The following is an 18,395-nucleotide window of genomic DNA, read 5'->3' on the forward strand; positions in this document are numbered from 1 at the left end:
CGGGCTGGGCCATATACTTTAGGCCCGGCATCGATAGGGGCCGGGCCGAAAAGTTCTATTTTCATTTCGTACGGCCCAAACATTAGGTATTTGAGATTCCCAATTTTTAAAGAAGTTCCATATTAATGGTGAGCTCAAAATCCACTTCAAATCATGCATGAGCTCTCAAACTTCTACATCCAATTACTTGGTCTAAAATGAATAATTCAATGAAGATACTAGTATTTGCAAAGCTATAACGAGATCTTTAAAATGCTACTCATATTTTGGGCTTTCCTAATTAGACACATGAAAAACTCGAACAACGTAACGTATTTATGAAAATATTGATGGAACTAGCAAGAATATTTGATATAATACAGCCATTTCCTATATTATGGTGTCAACGATATTTAACAAACTACAAAAACTTTGATTTCTTCTCCTAACTAGCTTGCCTAAAAAAAGCAAGCCTCAAAGCAAAATTGGTCCATCTAGAAGTAGAATGCATGCCTCGTTCTTGGAAATTCAGAATCGTCTGCAATGCCTGAGATCAAATAGTTGAAATGGTGAACTAAGATCAAATAGGAGACGATACATATCAATATCATCAATAGCGTTTATTGATTTGTTAAAACAGAACATGCTACAAAATTGACCTAGAGTCTCTTATCTTGGTATGAACCCTAGACGTTGTTTGCCTTTCGATGGTCGGAAGCCGGTTCACTTGCTGCCTTCTTGCCTGAATGCTGTGCCCATGCACATATTTATGTTCGGAATCCGACGTTTCAATTTCCTGGATTTCATCGATTTTGGAGCCATCTTCCTCGGACAACGATAGGAAAGACATCATCAAAACAAGATTGATCCCTGCAACAACAGGCGTCTTCGTTTCACCATTTTCTTTGTCGTCGACACGCTTAGTATCTTCTTCCAAATCATCCATTTCATCTACAATCTGCCAATATTCATCGTTGTAATGCTTTCATTTGTTAATTACCCTATTTAGCCAAACAAATATACAATATATGATTATATCTGTAGAGAGATTTACCTTTTTGGAGAATATCTCAGAGGAGAGATTTTTGTTTTTAGTCCCCCTCTGAATTTATTTTCCTATTTTATGTTTCAGAAACTGAGATGGAAGAGGTTATATGAACTTTAGAAGATAAGACTGCATAAAATTGTAGTACCAAAATTAAGCCAGTGGTGAGAAATTAATGTACAAGGTTTATAATATAATTAGCTTAATTTGTTTTCTTGGTTTTCCATTACTTATGATGATATAGTAGTATATGCTTTCTGTATTAGTCTGTGCCACAAATAAAGTTGCTAGTATGAGTTTTGAGGGTACTCAAATTGAAACTTGGACAAATTTTGGTAAAATTATCTTCTAACTGACTCTGATGGAAATTAAATGAGGAATTTATTATTATCAATTAATGGCACAAGAAATGATATAAATAATCTAACACGTTGGAATGGAAAAAAAAAAGAGTAATCAGTTTGTTGCCATGGTGCGGTCGAACTTTGTTATTGATATTAACTAGTGTTAACACCCATGCTATGCATGGAACAAAAGAATTTAAAAAAATAAATATAAAATAAAATTAAAATAAATATAAAATATGTGTAAGTAAAGACTAAAAAATAAAATCAGATAATTTGAAAATCCTACATACAATATCTGGACGATCATCTAATTTTAGTCTCTTAACTCCAAGAAATCTACTCCCTCCGTATTCAAAAGATATAAACATTTAAAACGGCATTGGTTTTAATACACAATTAGTAAAGTAAGTGAGAAAAATTGGTAAAGTAAAAGAGAATAAAAGAAAATTGAGTAAAGTAAGAGAGAAAGATAAAAAATAGTGAAAGTAGAGTTGGTAGATTGTAGGGTCCATGTCCTAAAATAGAAAGATTCTAAAATTTCTATTTTTTAGGAACGACCCAAAATGGAAATAGTTGCTATTTTTAAAAAACGGAGGGGTAATAATCTCTGGCCACTTCGGATTACATGTAAATGTAATAAACAAATTTGGATAACCAATCCATCTATAAATAGCCATCGCATCTTGATAATTTTGGATCATATATCTTGCACCACCAACAGAACTGGAAGGCAGAATGATTGATTTACCATGCATCGAACCATTTGTCTCACCTCGCAGTACAACCTCCACCAAACCACTATACATCATAGCACATAATTTTTTTTGCTAGATTCTAACAAACAGTAGATGACCAGTCTCAAGCATAGTATAAGCGTCAACAACAAATTATTGGAATAAATCAATATTTAATTTGACTCTACACATTAAAGTACTTTCAATCAAATAGAAAAATTCAAATACACTTTAATTATAGAAAATGTTTTAGTAAACAATATAATAATAGAATCAAATGTAACATCAACGTCATCATTACAGAACAGTAGTATATAATTTTGTCTCTTGAAAATAAAACATATATTTGCCCATGACTAAAAACATGCATTTTAGAAATAGGCCAACATGTGCAAGCAAATACTAAAATAACCTAAAATTTCCACAATTAATATACTCGCTTTAGCATAATTTAAGTCAATAGATAATAGTACTTATAGGTATATATCTTGAATAAAATATGATTAATAATTTAATTATTATATACTTATATTATATCGACAAATATTTACAATAATTTAATTATATCACAATAAATTTAGTTTACCAATCAATAAAATAAAAACCCTTAAAATTGAAACTGTAATGAGTATTTATTATAATGACTTTGGCATACCCGAAAGGAACAAAAAATTTGTTTGGTTTGTTTGGTTTATTATAATTAAAATAAAAAGTAATAATGATATTTTATAAAATATTAAATTATAAAAGTATATTAAAAAGATTTGATGAAAGCATAATCAAATATACCTTTAAAAATATAAATTATAAACATTTATTATAATAATTTTTTAACAAACTAATTTTTTTCAGTTAAGATTGACAGGAGTACTATAAGCATTTTATAATTAAATATAATTAGTGTCACAGACCTTACTATAAATTAGTTCTCGAATAATTAAAAATTAACTATATATATACACTGAAATAAATATTCAAATTTCACAGTAACTCAAAACGTTTGAAATTTTAGATTTGATATTTATATATATTTAGAGCTAGTAATTTTTCTAACAGAATATAATTAGTAATATAAAACTTACTATAATTAATTTCTACAATCAATTGGAAACTAACTCCATAAATACATCAGTCATCAAATGAATATTCAAATCTCACTATAATTATAAAACGATCACTTTTGATATTTTAGGTTTGGCATTTTAATTTTTTTCAATATTAATATATAATTTTTTATTTACTTATAATCAGCTAAGTTTTTTTATACTTACAGTTTTACAAAAACATACTCCCTCCGTCCCATTGAAAATAACCCACTTTCCTTTTTAATTTATCCCAACTAAGATGACCCATTACTTAAAATGGAAACACTTTTATCTCTACTTTATTCTATCTCTTACTTTACTCTCTCCTCTCAACACACAAAATAAAGTTGCATAAAATCATGTGCCGCTCAAGAAAGGGATCATCTTCTTTGAGATGGAAGGAGTAGTACTTACTAATATGAATTAGTACAAAATTATTAATATCACTATTAATCGTCCCAAGTCCCACCACCCAAATTAAATCCCCGTTACTAAAAAAAGAGAATATCAATTAGTACAAAATTATTACTATCACTATTATTATTTATTATAGAATATACATGAAACAAATCCCAATTTTACTACATAAATTAATAGAGTGAACTACAAAAATGGTCCCTGGACTATGGGTTTATCTCGCCCATAGTCCCTGGACTTTAAAAATATCGCCAATAGTCCCTGGACTAAGGGTTTATCTCGAAATTGGTCCTTTTGGCTTTTTTTGGTACGAAAATACCCTTTGATATTATTTTGGGGGGTTTGGGCAATTTGGTCTTTTTACACTTTTAACATTTTAAATCTGATATTATTTCAGCCATGTACTAACTTTGATATTATTTCAAATTTATCATCCTTTTTCCCTTTTGTCATCCTTCACTTTGTTTCTTTATTTCAATATTTGATTTAATTTTACAAAATTTTAAATTTTAATTTTTAAATATCAATAAATTTTTTTAATTATAAAAATTATTAAATAGCAAAAATTAATAGTTATAATCAATATTTGATAGTGTATAGTCCTATGTAATCAATAAGGTATGACAACGCCTTAGTTTTAATCAATATTTAATACAGTAGCTTTAATCATGATGGAAAAATAAGAGTTATTCTATTTAGCCTCCGTTCGGTTGTTATAATTGCTTGTGATTAAATATTATGAAGTTGACTAAAAATTTGATCCTACTGAAAATTTTATATAGGAGTATTTTTGTTGAAATTTTCTAGTAAATTTTGATTGTTTTCAAATTAATAAACGAAAATTATATTAGTCTTACATTAGATGCATATTTATTTCAGAATAAATTGTGTTATATAATCTATTTATAATTAAAGCTACTGTATTAAATATTGATTAAAACTAAGGCGTTGTCATACGTTATTAATTACATAGTACTAAACACTATCAAATATTGATTATAACTATTAATTTTTGCTATTTAATAATTTTTATAATTAAAAACATTTATTGATATTTAAAAATTAAAATTTAAAATTTTGTAAACTTAAATCTAATATTGAAATAAAGAAACAAAGTGAAGGATGACAAAAGGGAAAAAAGATGATAAATTTGAAATAATATCAAAGTTAGTACATAGCCGAAATAATATCAGATTTAAAATGTTAAAAGTGTAAAAAGACCAAATTGCCCAAACCCCCCAAAATAATATCAAAAGGTATTTTCGTACCAAAAAAAGCTAAAAGGACCAATTTCGAGATAAACCCTTAGTCCAGGGACTAATGGCGATATTTTTAAAGTACAGGGACTATGGGCGAGATAAATCCATAGTCCAGGGACCATTTTTGTAGTTCACTCAAATTAATATTTAATCTAACCCTAATACTTCTTCACACACAAGAGCCGCCCCCCTCTCTTTCCAATTTCTCTTTCTTTTCCCAATTAAATCTGCTACTATCACCGCTCCTTCCGCCCTGCATCGCCGGTTCATCCGTCGTACCTCACGCTTGCTTGCTTCACCTATCTCACCAACCTCGGCCAGCCGCCACCTCCGGCAATTCTCTCGGTCAACCGCCTACCGTTTCCGCTACTTTTTTTTTCTCCTTCGTCTACTTTTCTTCTTCTCGCCATTGTGTCATATCTCTCTCGGTTTCACGCCCCATCCTAGTTATTGCCGCCGCGGCCCCGACAGCCACTGCACCGTCACTCTCTGTTCCTTCATGCCGGCGTTACCCTTGTTCACGGTGAGAAATCTCTCTCTTAATTCTATTCATGTTTTACAGAATTTGTAAAATAAACTAAATATTTTGGTCTTCAAATTTTCAGAAACGGGTAGATATAAAGATACTACCTTTGTCTGTCGCCGGAGTGATCGTCGGATTCTGGGCTGAATCATTCCGAGATAGGCACTGCATCAAAAAAATTAGTTTACATTAGTTCACATAAATAAATGAATAAATGCAGTCTCAATTGATTGCACACCTATTTATCAGTGTTTCAAAACTTGTTTGGGAAGTCTCTGCAATGCATTTGATTGGACCATTAATTTAGCCACTGTTTTTTTTTCATCAATAGTTTTATATTTGTATAATTAGTATTAGTATTGGTGGAGGAGATAGATGTAGTATAGGGGGGCATTTGAATATGGATATAAGTAGAGTGAACTACAAAAATGGTCCCTGGACTATGGGTTTATCTCGCCCATAGTCCCTGGACTTTAAAAATATCGCCAGTAGTCCCTGGATTAAGGGTTTATCTCGAAATTGGTCCTTTTGGCTTTTTTTGGTACGAAAATACCCTTTGATATTATTTTGGGGGGTTTGGGCAATTTGGTCTTTTTACACTTTTAACATTTTAAATCTGATATTATTTTAGTTATGTACTAACTTTGATATTATTTCAAAGTTATCATTCTTCTTTCATTTTGTTATCCTTCACTGAATTTTTTTTTATTTCAATATTGGATTTAATTTTATAAAATTAAATTTAATATTTAGATTTTTAAATATCAATAAATTTTTTAATGAAAACTATTAATTCATGGACACTATAAATATTGATTAAAACTATTAATTTTTGTTATTTAATATAATATTCAATTGAATTGAAGAAGTACAGAAAAATAATATTAATTATGATGGAAAAATAAGAGTTATTCTATTTAGCCTCCGTTCGGTTGTTATAATTGCTTGTGATTAAATATTATGAAGTTGACTAAAAATTTGATCCTACTTAAAAATTTATATAGGAGTATTTTTGTTGAAATTTTCTAGTAAATTTTGATTGTTTTCAAATTAATAAACAAAAATTATATTAGTCTTACATTAGATGCATATTTATTTCAGAATAAATTGTGTTATATAATCTATTTATGATTAAAGCTATTTAAATATTGATTAAAACTAAGGCGTTGTCATACCTTATTGATTACATAGTACTATACACTATCAAATATTGATTATAACTATTAATTTTTGCTATTTAATAATTTTTATAATTAAAAAAATTTATTGATATTTAAAAAATAAATTTTAAAATTTTGTAAAATTAAATCTAATATTGAAATTAAAAAAAAAAATTCAGTGAAGGATAACAAAATGGAAGAAGAATGATAATTTTGAAATAATATCAAAGTTAGTACATAACTAAAATAATATCAGATTTAAAATGTTAAAAGTGTAAAAAGACCAAATTGTCCAAACCCCCCAAAATAATATCAAATGGTATTTTCGTACCAAAAAAAACCAAAAGGACCAATTTCGAGATAAACCCTTAGTCCAGGGACTACTGGCGATGTTTTTAAAATCCAGGGACTATAGGCGAGATAAACCCATAGTCCAGGGACCATTTGTGTAGTTCACAATTATGGATATGGGCCCTTTTCCACTTTTCCCGTTGGTTTCAACCTTTGTAGTTAAGAAGTATAGATATTCAATACTACACTTTAGGAAAAGGAGAGAAAAGAAGAAAAAGAAGATTAACAGTCTGTTCTCTCTTTTCAAACTACCATCATTACATAGAGAAGAGAAGAAGATGAGATGGCAAGCATGGGATAGATAGAAAAAGGTGTCATGAGCATGAGAGGCTACAAAGCCTACTTATTCTGAACTCAGTTTTTTATAATAATAAAGGTATGTCATTCTTTCTTTTTTATGGTTGCACATTCATCCTATGACTCTACACATTCTATCATCTATTATTAATACAAAAATATTAATCATATGCTTATTACAAATTCTACACATTCTTTCTTTTTAGTTGAGGTACTTATTAGTTACAAATTTTTATAAGTCATTAATGTTTGCTTTGATTTTTCATGTTGTAGGTAATTAGAAGGTCAATTATATTTTGTAAACAATATTTAATACAATAGAAATTTACTAATGATGTGTATTTAATTTTTCAGGATGGCTTGCAAAGAGGCTTAAAGGATAATGGAATGCTTTGGCAGATTAGAATAAATATATATTGCACTCTTAAATATTGTAATAGAGTAAAAATAGGCCTTCATGATAACATATATAGGCCTGCTGCCTCTACACATTTTTCCAGAATGGCCGAAAATTGTGCAAAAAATAAAACATGATATAGAATATTAACATAAAATGGTGCAAAAAAAAAACGCAAAAAGCAACAGTGGTAATGCACATTTTCCCGCCAAAAAGGGCAAAACTGGTATTAAAAAAATTTCTCCAAAACTCTCACTTTATATATTGATAGATATTGACTCATGTTGGTTTTAGTGTATGAGCAACACTGTTATAAGTACATTGTATTGCAAGAAATACAAGCATTCATCACAAGTTAATCTATTGCTACTACAGAAGCGAGTATTCTGATAAATTCTGATATATCACGATAATACCATTTCTTATTTTAATCTATGACTTATAAATCATTGTATACGTATTTTTGGTATAAGATGAGAGTCATTTGCATCTATAATTTCTCGAAATTGTGATAAAGGTTGTGTAGTAAATGATTTATGTATAAATCCACATATTTTGGCACATTCCCACATCTTATTATCAGATTGCAGGAGAAAATTCAGTCATCTGAGTACGTTTTGCATCTTCCAACAATTGAACTAGTTTATGATCTCCTCCTACTCGAGCCTCGTCTAATGGAGTTCTACCCCATCTGCACACCACCAACAAATATATATAGATAGATCAATACATAGATGAAACACGAGATGTACATATATACCTGTCTGTTGCGAAGACGCTGGCTCCATTTTGCAAGAGCACAACAGAGACTTGAAACAAGCCCTCTGCAGCAGCCAGGTGCAGAGGTGTCTGAAGATTATAATTCTTGGAGTTGGGATTTGTTCCATTTCCCAAAAGCCTTGTAACAAAATCCAACTCATTTCTAGCAACAGCCTCGCACAGACAAATCCCAGGCCTCTCCACCTCCAGTGCAGCCCCCGCTTCTTCCAGCAGAGACGCCACACCATCATGCCCGTTCTTGATCGCCTCAAACAACGGGGTCTTTCCACAATTATCTACGCCGCCCAACAAATGTTTAGGACTGTCGAGTCTATGGAAATATATGGTAGATTAACTATACTATTTTTTTCGTACCACGGAGATTTATGTTGGCGTCAATCTGGATGAGGAACTGAACGATGTCTTCGTATCCCATGGCAGCAGCACGATGCTGCAACAAGCCATGCATAACATATCTCACTTAAATTCTATCCAACGTACATGAAAAAGTAGTTGGATCGAGATATGCAGATTAAGTACCAAAGGTGATTGTCCATGATAGTCTGTTTTGTTAGGATCTGCCCCGGCTTCAACCAAATGGCGCAAACGATGCAGATCACCGTCGTTAGCTGCACAGTTCAACCTCATGGCCAGCTCAGATTCACATCTCTCAATCTGCACGGCCATGGCAGATTCCAGTATCTTCTTCCGGAGATGATGCTCTCTTCCCTGCACATCACACACCAAGTAAGTCATGAGACGCAGGCCACTTCATATATTCAAGACCATCATCACCAACTCACGTGAAGCAAGTTATCGATGATAACACGCCCATCGGCAAAGTGTATCTCGATGACTTGTATGAGAGATTGCTTGTCCACACGCAGCAACCTAGACAGCTCTGATGCACGTACAGTCCTCGCCTCTGGGATGCTGCACACAACAGAGATGTCACCTATTGAACTGTTAACCGGTATGGTGGCCGGAACAGAACCTTCTTCTTCCTGATTTCTCACTTGTTCCTGCAAAAATCCCCAACTCCTACAGTAAATAAATGGGGAGTAATACTTTTTCTTTACCATTAATTTGCTACTTACCAGTTTGCCATTACAAAGGAAATAGAGCTGATCACTGGTGGTTCCCTCTTCGACTATCACTTCTCCCGGAAGAAAGAACTCTTCGTGCACTTTGATCGCCTACACATGAAGCCAACCAATGAATGTGTATGCAAGTTTCATTCAACCCGAGAAAATTAATGTACGTCTTACTATTTTCTTGATGAATCCATCCGAGCAACCATTAAACAGAGGAACTTGTCTGATGTTGGGTTCATACAGCTTGTTCGAAATCTGCAAACTAATTATCAATGGAGAGGCCACAATTCGAATTTGATATATAGATATAGTCAGAAGGAGTGTCCCTGACCTTAGCTCTTAGAGCAAGTGGGAGATCCTGAAGAGCAGAAGCGTCGCTGTAACTGCTCTCGTACTGCAACCGGACATGTCCCTTGATCTCCTTGCCTATGCTCTTACCTAACTTGTTTCTGTTCATATATTTTATAAGCTCTGCCATCTTATCTCTGAACCTCTCTGTTTTAGACCCTTTCACGATCAATGCTGTCATGTTTCCGAGCAAGTAAGCCCCTAGGATCATGTCGAGCGACACATACAACATCACAAATATCATCTCCCTCGTGTTCACAGCATGGATCTCACCATAACCTGTCACAGGTATAAAAGTAATCGAGAAAATGTACACACAAATCGATTATTGTTTTAAGCAGTGGGAAGAAGTAGTCACCAACGGTAGCCATGGTGACGACGGCAAAATACAAGGCGGTTATGTAACGAGTCCAGAGATCAATGTGGCGGAAGTCTGCATAGCTGTAGTCGCCTAACTGCAAGCTGCCGATCCAGGTGTGGCCTTCCTCCGACGGAGGAAGAGTCGTCGCCAGATAGTAGAATATGCAAGCGGCGGTGTGCGTGCAGTATAATTCAACCACGAAAAGCTTCACGATTCGTGTGAAGAGGTAGTTGATGCGCGTGTCCTTCTCCAGTTTCTCGAAGAAATCTGTAACCCTAACTGCTCTGCTCAGCCGGATCCACAGCATATACCTCACCACCTCCTTTCTTCCACAGCTCTGATCAATTCATGTGATAATGTAAGTAATCTGATTGAAATTACGCAATCGGAAAGGTTTAATTGAGATTTTACTCTGTAGATAACATCCCAGGGCAAGCATCCGAGAAGATCGATGAGAAATCGAGATTTGAGGTAGCGGAGGGCGATGAGGTGGCGGTGGTAGACGAGGCAGTAAGAGTGTGGATCGGTGTAGGCGACGAAAAAGGAGATCCAGATGTCGAGGAAGAAGGTGAACTGGCCGGCGACGTCGAGAAGGAAGAGATTCTCCGGCAGGCCTCGGAAGAAGGCGAATTCGAGCGGGGTGAAGAAGGAGGAGTAGATTGCCCATATCAGGATGAAATGTGACCAAGCAACGTACCACCTGCAATTAATATCACACTCATAAATTCATCCATTTTTCGATTGAATAAACTCTCTACCTGTTATCGGGACGGATGATGAATCCATGCGATTGAGAATGGCGGAAGTTGAAGGAAGCTTGTGAGGAGTAGTTTCTGAGAAGGTTGAAAGGATGCTTGTTTCTCCACGATTTGGAGGAGTCGTCGAGATCTTCGATGCTGTAGCGCTGTTCATCAGTTTCGGAGTCGTTGTCATCGTCTTCTTCTCTTGCTCTGTTTCTACTCCTTTCCATCTGCTTCTTCTACACTGTTTAATTTGCAGATATGGTTGTGTTGTGTTCACTTATTCATTTCTACCATAATTCATTTTTTGTTGTTATATGGAGTATATATATACATATATTAGTTGTTATCGAATTCGATCATTCCTGATGCGTTGACATGATGGGGGTAACTTGTTTGCTTCTTTACTTCACGTGCATGGTATCCCTGAAGTAAAAAAAAAATGGGGATTTATCAATCCTAATATTGATTTATTAAATAATAGGAGTATAAATAAAATTAAATGGTAACCATTACTGAATTGTGTAGAAAATTGAAACAGGATCCAAAGAGGCATTTTTTGGTGTCACGAGTTTCTCATTTTCACATTTCTACTCTGACAAACTACACATAACACACACAAGAGATGCGTAAAAACACATACATACTATAAATGAGTCAAATGCACACACGCACCATGATTATCCAGATTCGGGAAGCTGCTTCTCATTTTTATAAGGACAAATTTGTTGAAATGATAATAAACAATTGGTTAAAAGTTAAAACAAAATATACTTCAAATTTCAAGTGTAATTTATTTGTCCCTCCACCCTCATTAAGTTTGTAGGTTATTGAACTACAGTATAATGTAAATTTTTAATCTAGTGTACTTTAAAAGCAGCAGTTACAATTTTCATAAACATAACATAACATGACATAACATATAGGTTTTGAAGTGCGGGTAACATAAAGAACACCCGGTCACAAAATTGTTCATTATTAGATTTTTGCCGGGAACTTTACGTTTTAACTCTCGCCAGTCTGATATAATAGTAGTACTACTAAATAGAGATATTATGTTCATTTCTAACATTATATGATACGGAGTTACTATGAACAACAGAACAACTTTCTTTCAATAATTGAAGTAACAGAGTAAAGTTAAATTGATGCTACTAAAAAGTTAGTAAAAAATACTGATGTAGTAATTATTTTTTTAACAAGGATATCAAATTGGCATAAGCGTCGAAAGCTCTTGCCGACAGTCGGTCTGGAATTTTACTAATAATAGGGTTAAACAAAATAATGCCAACTCTATCTTTAAATAGTAGTCACAAACCAATACTATTAATACCATTTTACTCTTGGTAATATTGCAATAAAATAAGCTTAAAGAAAAAGACAATAAAAGTATACTATAATTACTAAAAGTTAGGTCCCTAAAATAATGTTTTAGGTCTGTAAACTTGAAAAGAATATCACTACGGGTGTTTAGAAAATTATTAATCATATTTTAAGTCAATCCCTCAACTTTTTCTTTTCTCATTTTGCCCAACAATGAAGACATAACTGATCTAAATTCATTAGTATTTATGAATTCAAATTTAACATTAAAGTTTACAATGTAGTACTTACCTTTTAACTTTCAATTTATACAAGTCAATGAGTCATGTTTTATAAAAGAAAATTGAGTATGATAAATTAGACGGAAGTCCCTGATAGGAAAAATCTAAAGTTACCATTTGTTAATTGTTACCACCAAAATTAATTACTAAATTATAGTATATATCTAATGGGAGGAGAATCATATTCAGATAAATCTGGATAAGAATTGTTTGTTGATTTGTAAACAGCTTGGTTCCTTTGTCAATAAAGTTGCAATATTTCAGCGATTTGATCAAGTTCACCGTACATTCATTGGCCCATTGTTTAATATTCGAGCTTTTTAATTACTGTGTCTTATAATGATAGAACACCACTAATTAATATACTTGGGTATCTTACCCACAGAATTGGGTCCATTAATTTATCATGAATAAAGGCCGTTTACTGATTTTCCTTGTTATATTCGCTTATACAGTATTCAGACAGCTCCTGTGAGAGTGTGCAAGAGCTACAGAGGCAGAATATGTGGCGATATCGGAGGTGGTTATGCTTTATGGTTGGGAGGTTTGTGGTTCTACATTTGTATATTACTATCCTATATATGTGATAGTTCCCCACTAAAAATTAAATGTTTCACGAGAGAACCAAGCACAGGTAGTACTATCGTTTTGTTCGTGAAATTAATTTGTGGCTAAAGTCAGCACTCATGATATGTAAGAGCAGTTCATATTGATGGGCCGGACTATTGGGATTTTCATGTTGGGCCTTGGAGCCCATTAGGTTATCTATTACTTACCAATATGAGGGTTATGTGATTATCGTTGTTTCACTATCCGGTTTGTAAATTCTCTTTAATAATTATCTGGTGCATATTTTCGTTGTTTCGTGCGCCGGTTGTTTATCCATGTAAAATCAGGTGGTTATTTTTTTTTATTTAATTTTATGGTTTTGTTGTGGTGCAAAGTTTAACACTAGCTTAAGTTGATACTCCATTAAGAATAATGTATCTTGTTCCAAAATGCAAAATCAATGTTGTTCTAGCAAGAAAAGCCATATATAGAAGAAAGAAAGGTTATGGAGAATCTGATAAAGAATCAGATACCTTTCACTGAAAGAGAAATGCTTCATTTGGACAACAACTTGTCTGCACAGGAAATCCACAATCAACATTTTGATTAGTAGTACTACTTCATTTAGGTTCTTGTCTAATAACACTATCTAGCTACTAGAAAAATGCACATGCATCGATCTTAAACACTAGCTACTTCATTTATGAACGTTTTCTGTTAATTGTGATCACTCAGATCTACAGCACTGTGGACTTAATCTTCAGTCATTAGGTTTAATTATAATCTTATTTTTACCACATACATATTTGTTGAAAACTTGAAATTCTGTATTCCATATTGCAAGATGCCTACTTTTAGTGAAGATCTTTTCAAGTTGTAGTATAAATTATAGTGTAAATTTAGGGTTAATATGAAAATGAGTAAGATAGAGAGCTATGCACTTCCCTCAAAAAAAGGAATAAAGGTAACAGGCTGACAGTGACACAATTTTATTTCGTTTAAAAAGTTTGTTATAATTAACTAAAATCTATGTGACTATTAATACTTATTTTAGTTTATTAGGATTTAGGATCGACGCATTTGGCTACTAAATAACATCACTATTTAGAATAAATATTTAAATATAAGCATCCCATTCAACTTCTGTCTTCTTCGTTGAGTTACTATTACATTGTCCGGAATTGAGAACATGTTTAATTTTGTAATTAATTAACCATATATTAAACACAACGTTGCAAATTGTTTTTATAGTTTTTCCTTAGAATTGCACTCATAAATAATCATTGTATTCCATTGTAATATATATACTCTATGACATTTCATGAAATGAGTTGCAGAAAGTTGACACATTCAACTAAGTTTTTTTTTGTGGGGAATCTTATGGTACGATATACTTTTGTCATTATTTACATACACCTGTATTTGTATGCATTAAAATCTTTTCATTTATTCTTGGATAAATAACTCAAAGTATGAAAACTATACACTATACTACAAATTAAATAGTTAATTATTCCTGAAATTTACCAAATTAACCAATGAATTTTTTATATCGATATTCATTTAGCTGATGGTTAGACGAATAGTTTGTGGATTTTGTAATAACAATAAATGAAATATATATTTACTCATCCACAATGCTGCACTTGAAACACCAGGTTAAAATTTAAAAAGATTAGAATCATTGAAAATTTGACTTAGTAATAATGGAACAACATGCACATATATCACTCTTAAATGAGGATAACTCCAAAGGGGCAACTGATACTATAATTTTACCAAATGTAGGAGTATTTAAAATGATGAATTAAAATAAGGAAAATGCCCATGTGTAAGCACAGTAGCAATTCTGAAATAATTTTTTTGGGGGGCCATGAAAGTAGAGAGAGAAGAGAAGAGTCCAAAGAGAACAGTTAAAAAAAAGAAGTGAGAGGGAGAAAGAAAATGGGGATTTTGAAGTCTCCAAGAAACCTATGAAATGTATCTTTCAATTTCAATAGTGTTAATGGTGAGGCAAAAAGCTCACTCAACTCCACTCTCTCTGTCTTCTTCTGACTGATATAATAACTCAATGCATTCATCAGTCATTCAATACTCCCTTCCAAATCAACTTTTTATTAAACCAAATCAACCTTTTTATTTATATAGTAATTATATTTATGAACAATTCTATCCATCTATAGACTATATATATGTATGGTAAGTAAAAGGTTTCCATAGTTGGGAGTTGTGGAAGTTATAAATGGAAAGAAAACAAGGTGGTGAAGAAAGGGTGCAGAACTCAAAGATTACTATAAATGGAGATGATGAGAATCTGTCTTTGCTAAAGAGAGAAATTGCATGCCACTCTTTGTTTAGCCTCATGGTTGAATCCCACCTCAACTGCTTGAAGGTCTCTCTCTCTCTCTCCCTCCTTCTAATTAAGGGTTTTTGCTTATCCAAAATTGTTTCAAGAATTTCCTACTATATATGGATATATCTAAATTTAGATTTGATTTTCATTTTTTTACAGCTATGTTTAGGTAAAATGGAGAATAATGCAATAAATAATCCTAGTGATGCACTTCCAAACCAGCATGCCAACTTATTCACAGCTGATCGATCAGAGTTGGACAAGTTTATGGTATCACAATTTTCATGAATTTATATAGTAGTATATCCTTTTGTCCCTAGCGTGTTTTGAATTATAGTAAGTATTATTTTTATAAAATAAAAACGTGGCGCAGGAAGCATATTGTGTGACTCTAAAGAAGCTAAAAGAAGAAATGGAGGAACCTCAGCAAGAATCTATGGAATTCATTAATATAATGTATTCTCAACTTGATGACCTTCTACTTGACACTCCTTCCTCCAGTAAGATTATTTTATTCCAATTTAAACTCATTTTTATCTTTTCATACATGCATACATACATACATACATCGCCTTTGTGCAGGTTAGTTTTAGGATTTGTATCATATACTTCCATTTAGTTTGCACCTTTTTTAGTTTATTTTCTTTGGTTTTTTATGTGTCCATGCTAGAAGTATCTTGATCTGACAAAAGCTTATTGATTTGAGGCTATGAGATTAAACTCATTTTTATCTATTTTTGTGTAGTGCGCAGCGAAATTCTAAGGTCGGACGAAGAGTAGAATAATAGTAGTAGTATTTTAAAAGGTTTGCAATCAAATTCAGACAAAAAACAAAAATAGATTATGTTTCGGATCCAGAGTTGAAGTTTTATGTCTTGGTGGATTGATTGACTTGTGGAACCGAAACATGTCCTGTAACTATAACTATTTTAGTTTAGTTTATTGTATTGTATGTTTGTGTAAAATTTCTTCCTTCCTAAATTTGCTTCACGGTCCGGAAAAATCAAAATTACATTATTTTTAACAATAATACTATTAAATTAATAAAATAATATTGTCAAGTGGGTGCACTACAATTTCGTGAATGATCTCAATAGAATTTCCATTATAGGATTTATAGCGAATATTAATTGGATAACATTTATGTGTTCTGGAAATTGGTATACGTACATATAAAACATAATGCTAATAAAGATACATATAAATGCAACATATAAATGCTAATAAAGATAAATATAAATGCAACATATAAATGCTAATAAAGATATTCCGTGCTAGTATATTGTAATGTATGGATCACAATAGTGTTTTGTATGTTCGCCAATTCATTATGATTGTGCATATCCTAATGGTTGAAATAAAACATTAGATTGATCTGATTTTGTCTATGGTTGAAATATCATGGTGTACACGTGATTTTTTTGGTATATCATATAGAGTAAAGGCCCAAATTGGTCTTGAACATATGATCATTTTACGTTTTTGGTCCTAAACATTATCTTTTGGATTTTTTGGTCCTGAACATATGAAAATTTGATCATTTTGGTCATTCGTCAATATTTCCGTTAAAAACTAACGGTCAACGAGTTTAATCCCGATTTTGACCAAATTAAACTTTTAATTCTGATTTTTTACTCCCTAATTAATTTCCTAATTATTTTAATAAATATTTATTTAAATTCATCTAAATTATGGCCGACGAAGCCAAAACAACACCGCCTTCTCCGCCGGCAACCTCTCCCCCTCCAACCACGTCCTCTGCTCCAACCGCGGAAGGCGGCGGTAGCTTCGCCACGGGAGACGGAGGGAGGGGTTTCCAAATAGGTTTAGCAATTTTGTGGGAATTTCTGCTTACATGCCTGAGATAGGCATCTCTGTTGCTGGCTGAGCTGCTGCTTCCACTGTTATCGTAAGATGCGGAAGAAGCTGAATCGTCGCCGACAAATCCTCCTTTTTCCATCTCCTTCTTCGCAGCAGCATAAACACTCGATTTCTCTCTCCCTCTCTATGTGGGGAATCTGTGTCGCTAAATGCGAAATTAATATCGCAGAAAATACTAGGTTTAGTGTTCTTCGAAATTAATGATGCAGGATGTTCAAAAAAGCCCCAATAATCTGAATTTGTATTTGAAGGATCAGAGGGTTTTGTAGACGCTTGGGTCGTGCTCTAGATGGATTGTGGACTCAAAGATGAGGGAGATTTGAAAGGTGTCGAGGGTGAGGAAGGGTTTTTGGGGGGAGAAGGAGGAGTCGCAGTGGAGAAGAAGAGCAATTCTATATATATTTTTTTTTTATATTTTAAATGAATATTTATTAAAATAAATAGGGAGTAAAAAATCAGAACTAAAAGTTTAATTTAGTTAAAATTGGGATTAAACCCGTTGACCGTTAGTTTTTAACGGAAATATTGACCGAGGACCAAAATGATCAAATTTTCATATGTTCATGACCAAAAAATCCAAAAGATAATATTTAGGACCAAAAACATAAAATAACCATATGTTTGAGGACCAATATTAACATTTTAGTCTATCATATACAGTGCTCACATTTGGAATGTGACAGACAAATAAATCAATTTTTATTGCCATGTGAGTGGGTGACCCACAGCCCACAGGCCGATTTGTGTGGAGTTGCTTCAACAATTTATTCATCTACTGTCTCGTGTTTGTGTAAACCTAGACATCTTCATTTTCATCAAAATATGACAGAAATAGCAAATCGCATCACATATTCTATATGATTGAGGACAGCTTAAATAATTTTTTTTACCATACGCGATTGAAATAAAAAATCCAGTCCTATTAAGATTAATAAGAGCAATGACAAAATATTAATCTTGAAGGAATCACAATTATCAGCTATAGTTAAACAAGAATCTTAGCATAGTTAAATAGCAGAAATAACATAAAAAAGCGAATACTCCACCATATAATATCATCCAACTTGTACCAACTATGTCAAGAAAAAAGTGAATGAATCCACAGGCAGAGA

The 18,395-nt window shown here is 32.6% G+C and overlaps 2 protein-coding genes across 2 annotated transcripts; one reads left to right on the forward strand and one right to left on the reverse strand.

Moving 5' to 3' along the window:
• Positions 1 to 8,100: 8,100 nt before the first annotated feature.
• Positions 8,101 to 11,195, reverse strand: LOC125186888 (potassium channel SKOR-like). Its single transcript, XM_048083372.2, has 11 exons — positions 10,915 to 11,195; positions 10,568 to 10,856; positions 10,154 to 10,493; positions 9,779 to 10,074; positions 9,622 to 9,702; positions 9,451 to 9,549; positions 9,157 to 9,375; positions 8,894 to 9,082; positions 8,729 to 8,804; positions 8,355 to 8,649; positions 8,101 to 8,285 (listed from the first exon to the last, which is right to left on the reverse strand). Exons 1-11 carry the CDS (start codon positions 11,124 to 11,126, stop codon positions 8,174 to 8,176), a joined length of 2,208 nt encoding a protein of 735 aa, XP_047939329.1. The 5' UTR covers positions 11,127 to 11,195; the 3' UTR covers positions 8,101 to 8,173.
• Positions 11,196 to 14,996: 3,801 nt separating this feature from the next.
• KNATM (KNOX meinox protein) lies at positions 14,997 to 16,411 on the forward strand. The gene is made up of 4 exons (XM_048086605.2): positions 14,997 to 15,441; positions 15,562 to 15,672; positions 15,776 to 15,902; positions 16,148 to 16,411. The coding sequence occupies exons 1-4, from the start codon at positions 15,292 to 15,294 to the stop codon at positions 16,180 to 16,182; spliced, it is 423 nt and encodes a 140-aa protein (XP_047942562.1). The 5' UTR covers positions 14,997 to 15,291; the 3' UTR covers positions 16,183 to 16,411.
• The last annotated feature ends 1,984 nt before the right edge of the window (positions 16,412 to 18,395 follow it).

The sequence above is a fragment of the Salvia hispanica genome, chromosome 5 (assembly GCF_029641045.1).
Source record: "Salvia hispanica isolate PSC_SH4W2 chromosome 5, Shi_PSC_v1, whole genome shotgun sequence".
Taxonomy (NCBI): domain Eukaryota; kingdom Viridiplantae; phylum Streptophyta; class Magnoliopsida; order Lamiales; family Lamiaceae; genus Salvia; species Salvia hispanica.

Bases quoted from the DNA above. Each gene is read 5' to 3' on its own strand.
- LOC125186888 (XM_048083372.2), bottom strand. From the start codon at position 11,126: ATGGAAAGGAGTAGAAACAGAGCAAGAGAAGAAGACGATGACAACGAC. The intron at 9,376-9,450 runs GTAAGTAGCAAA...GGATTTTTGCAG, and splicing joins TCCTTTGTAATGGCAAACTG to GAACAAGTGAGAAATCAGGA. The intron at 8,805-8,893 runs GTACTTAATCTG...GGCTTGTTGCAG, and splicing joins ATCATGGACAATCACCTTTG to CATCGTGCTGCTGCCATGGG.
- KNATM (XM_048086605.2), top strand. From the start codon at position 15,292: ATGGAAAGAAAACAAGGTGGTGAAGAAAGGGTGCAGAACTCAAAGATT. The intron at 15,442-15,561 runs GTCTCTCTCTCT...ATTTTTTTACAG, and splicing joins CCCACCTCAACTGCTTGAAG to CTATGTTTAGGTAAAATGGA. The intron at 15,903-16,147 runs GTAAGATTATTT...ATTTTTGTGTAG, and splicing joins ACTTGACACTCCTTCCTCCA to TGCGCAGCGAAATTCTAAGG.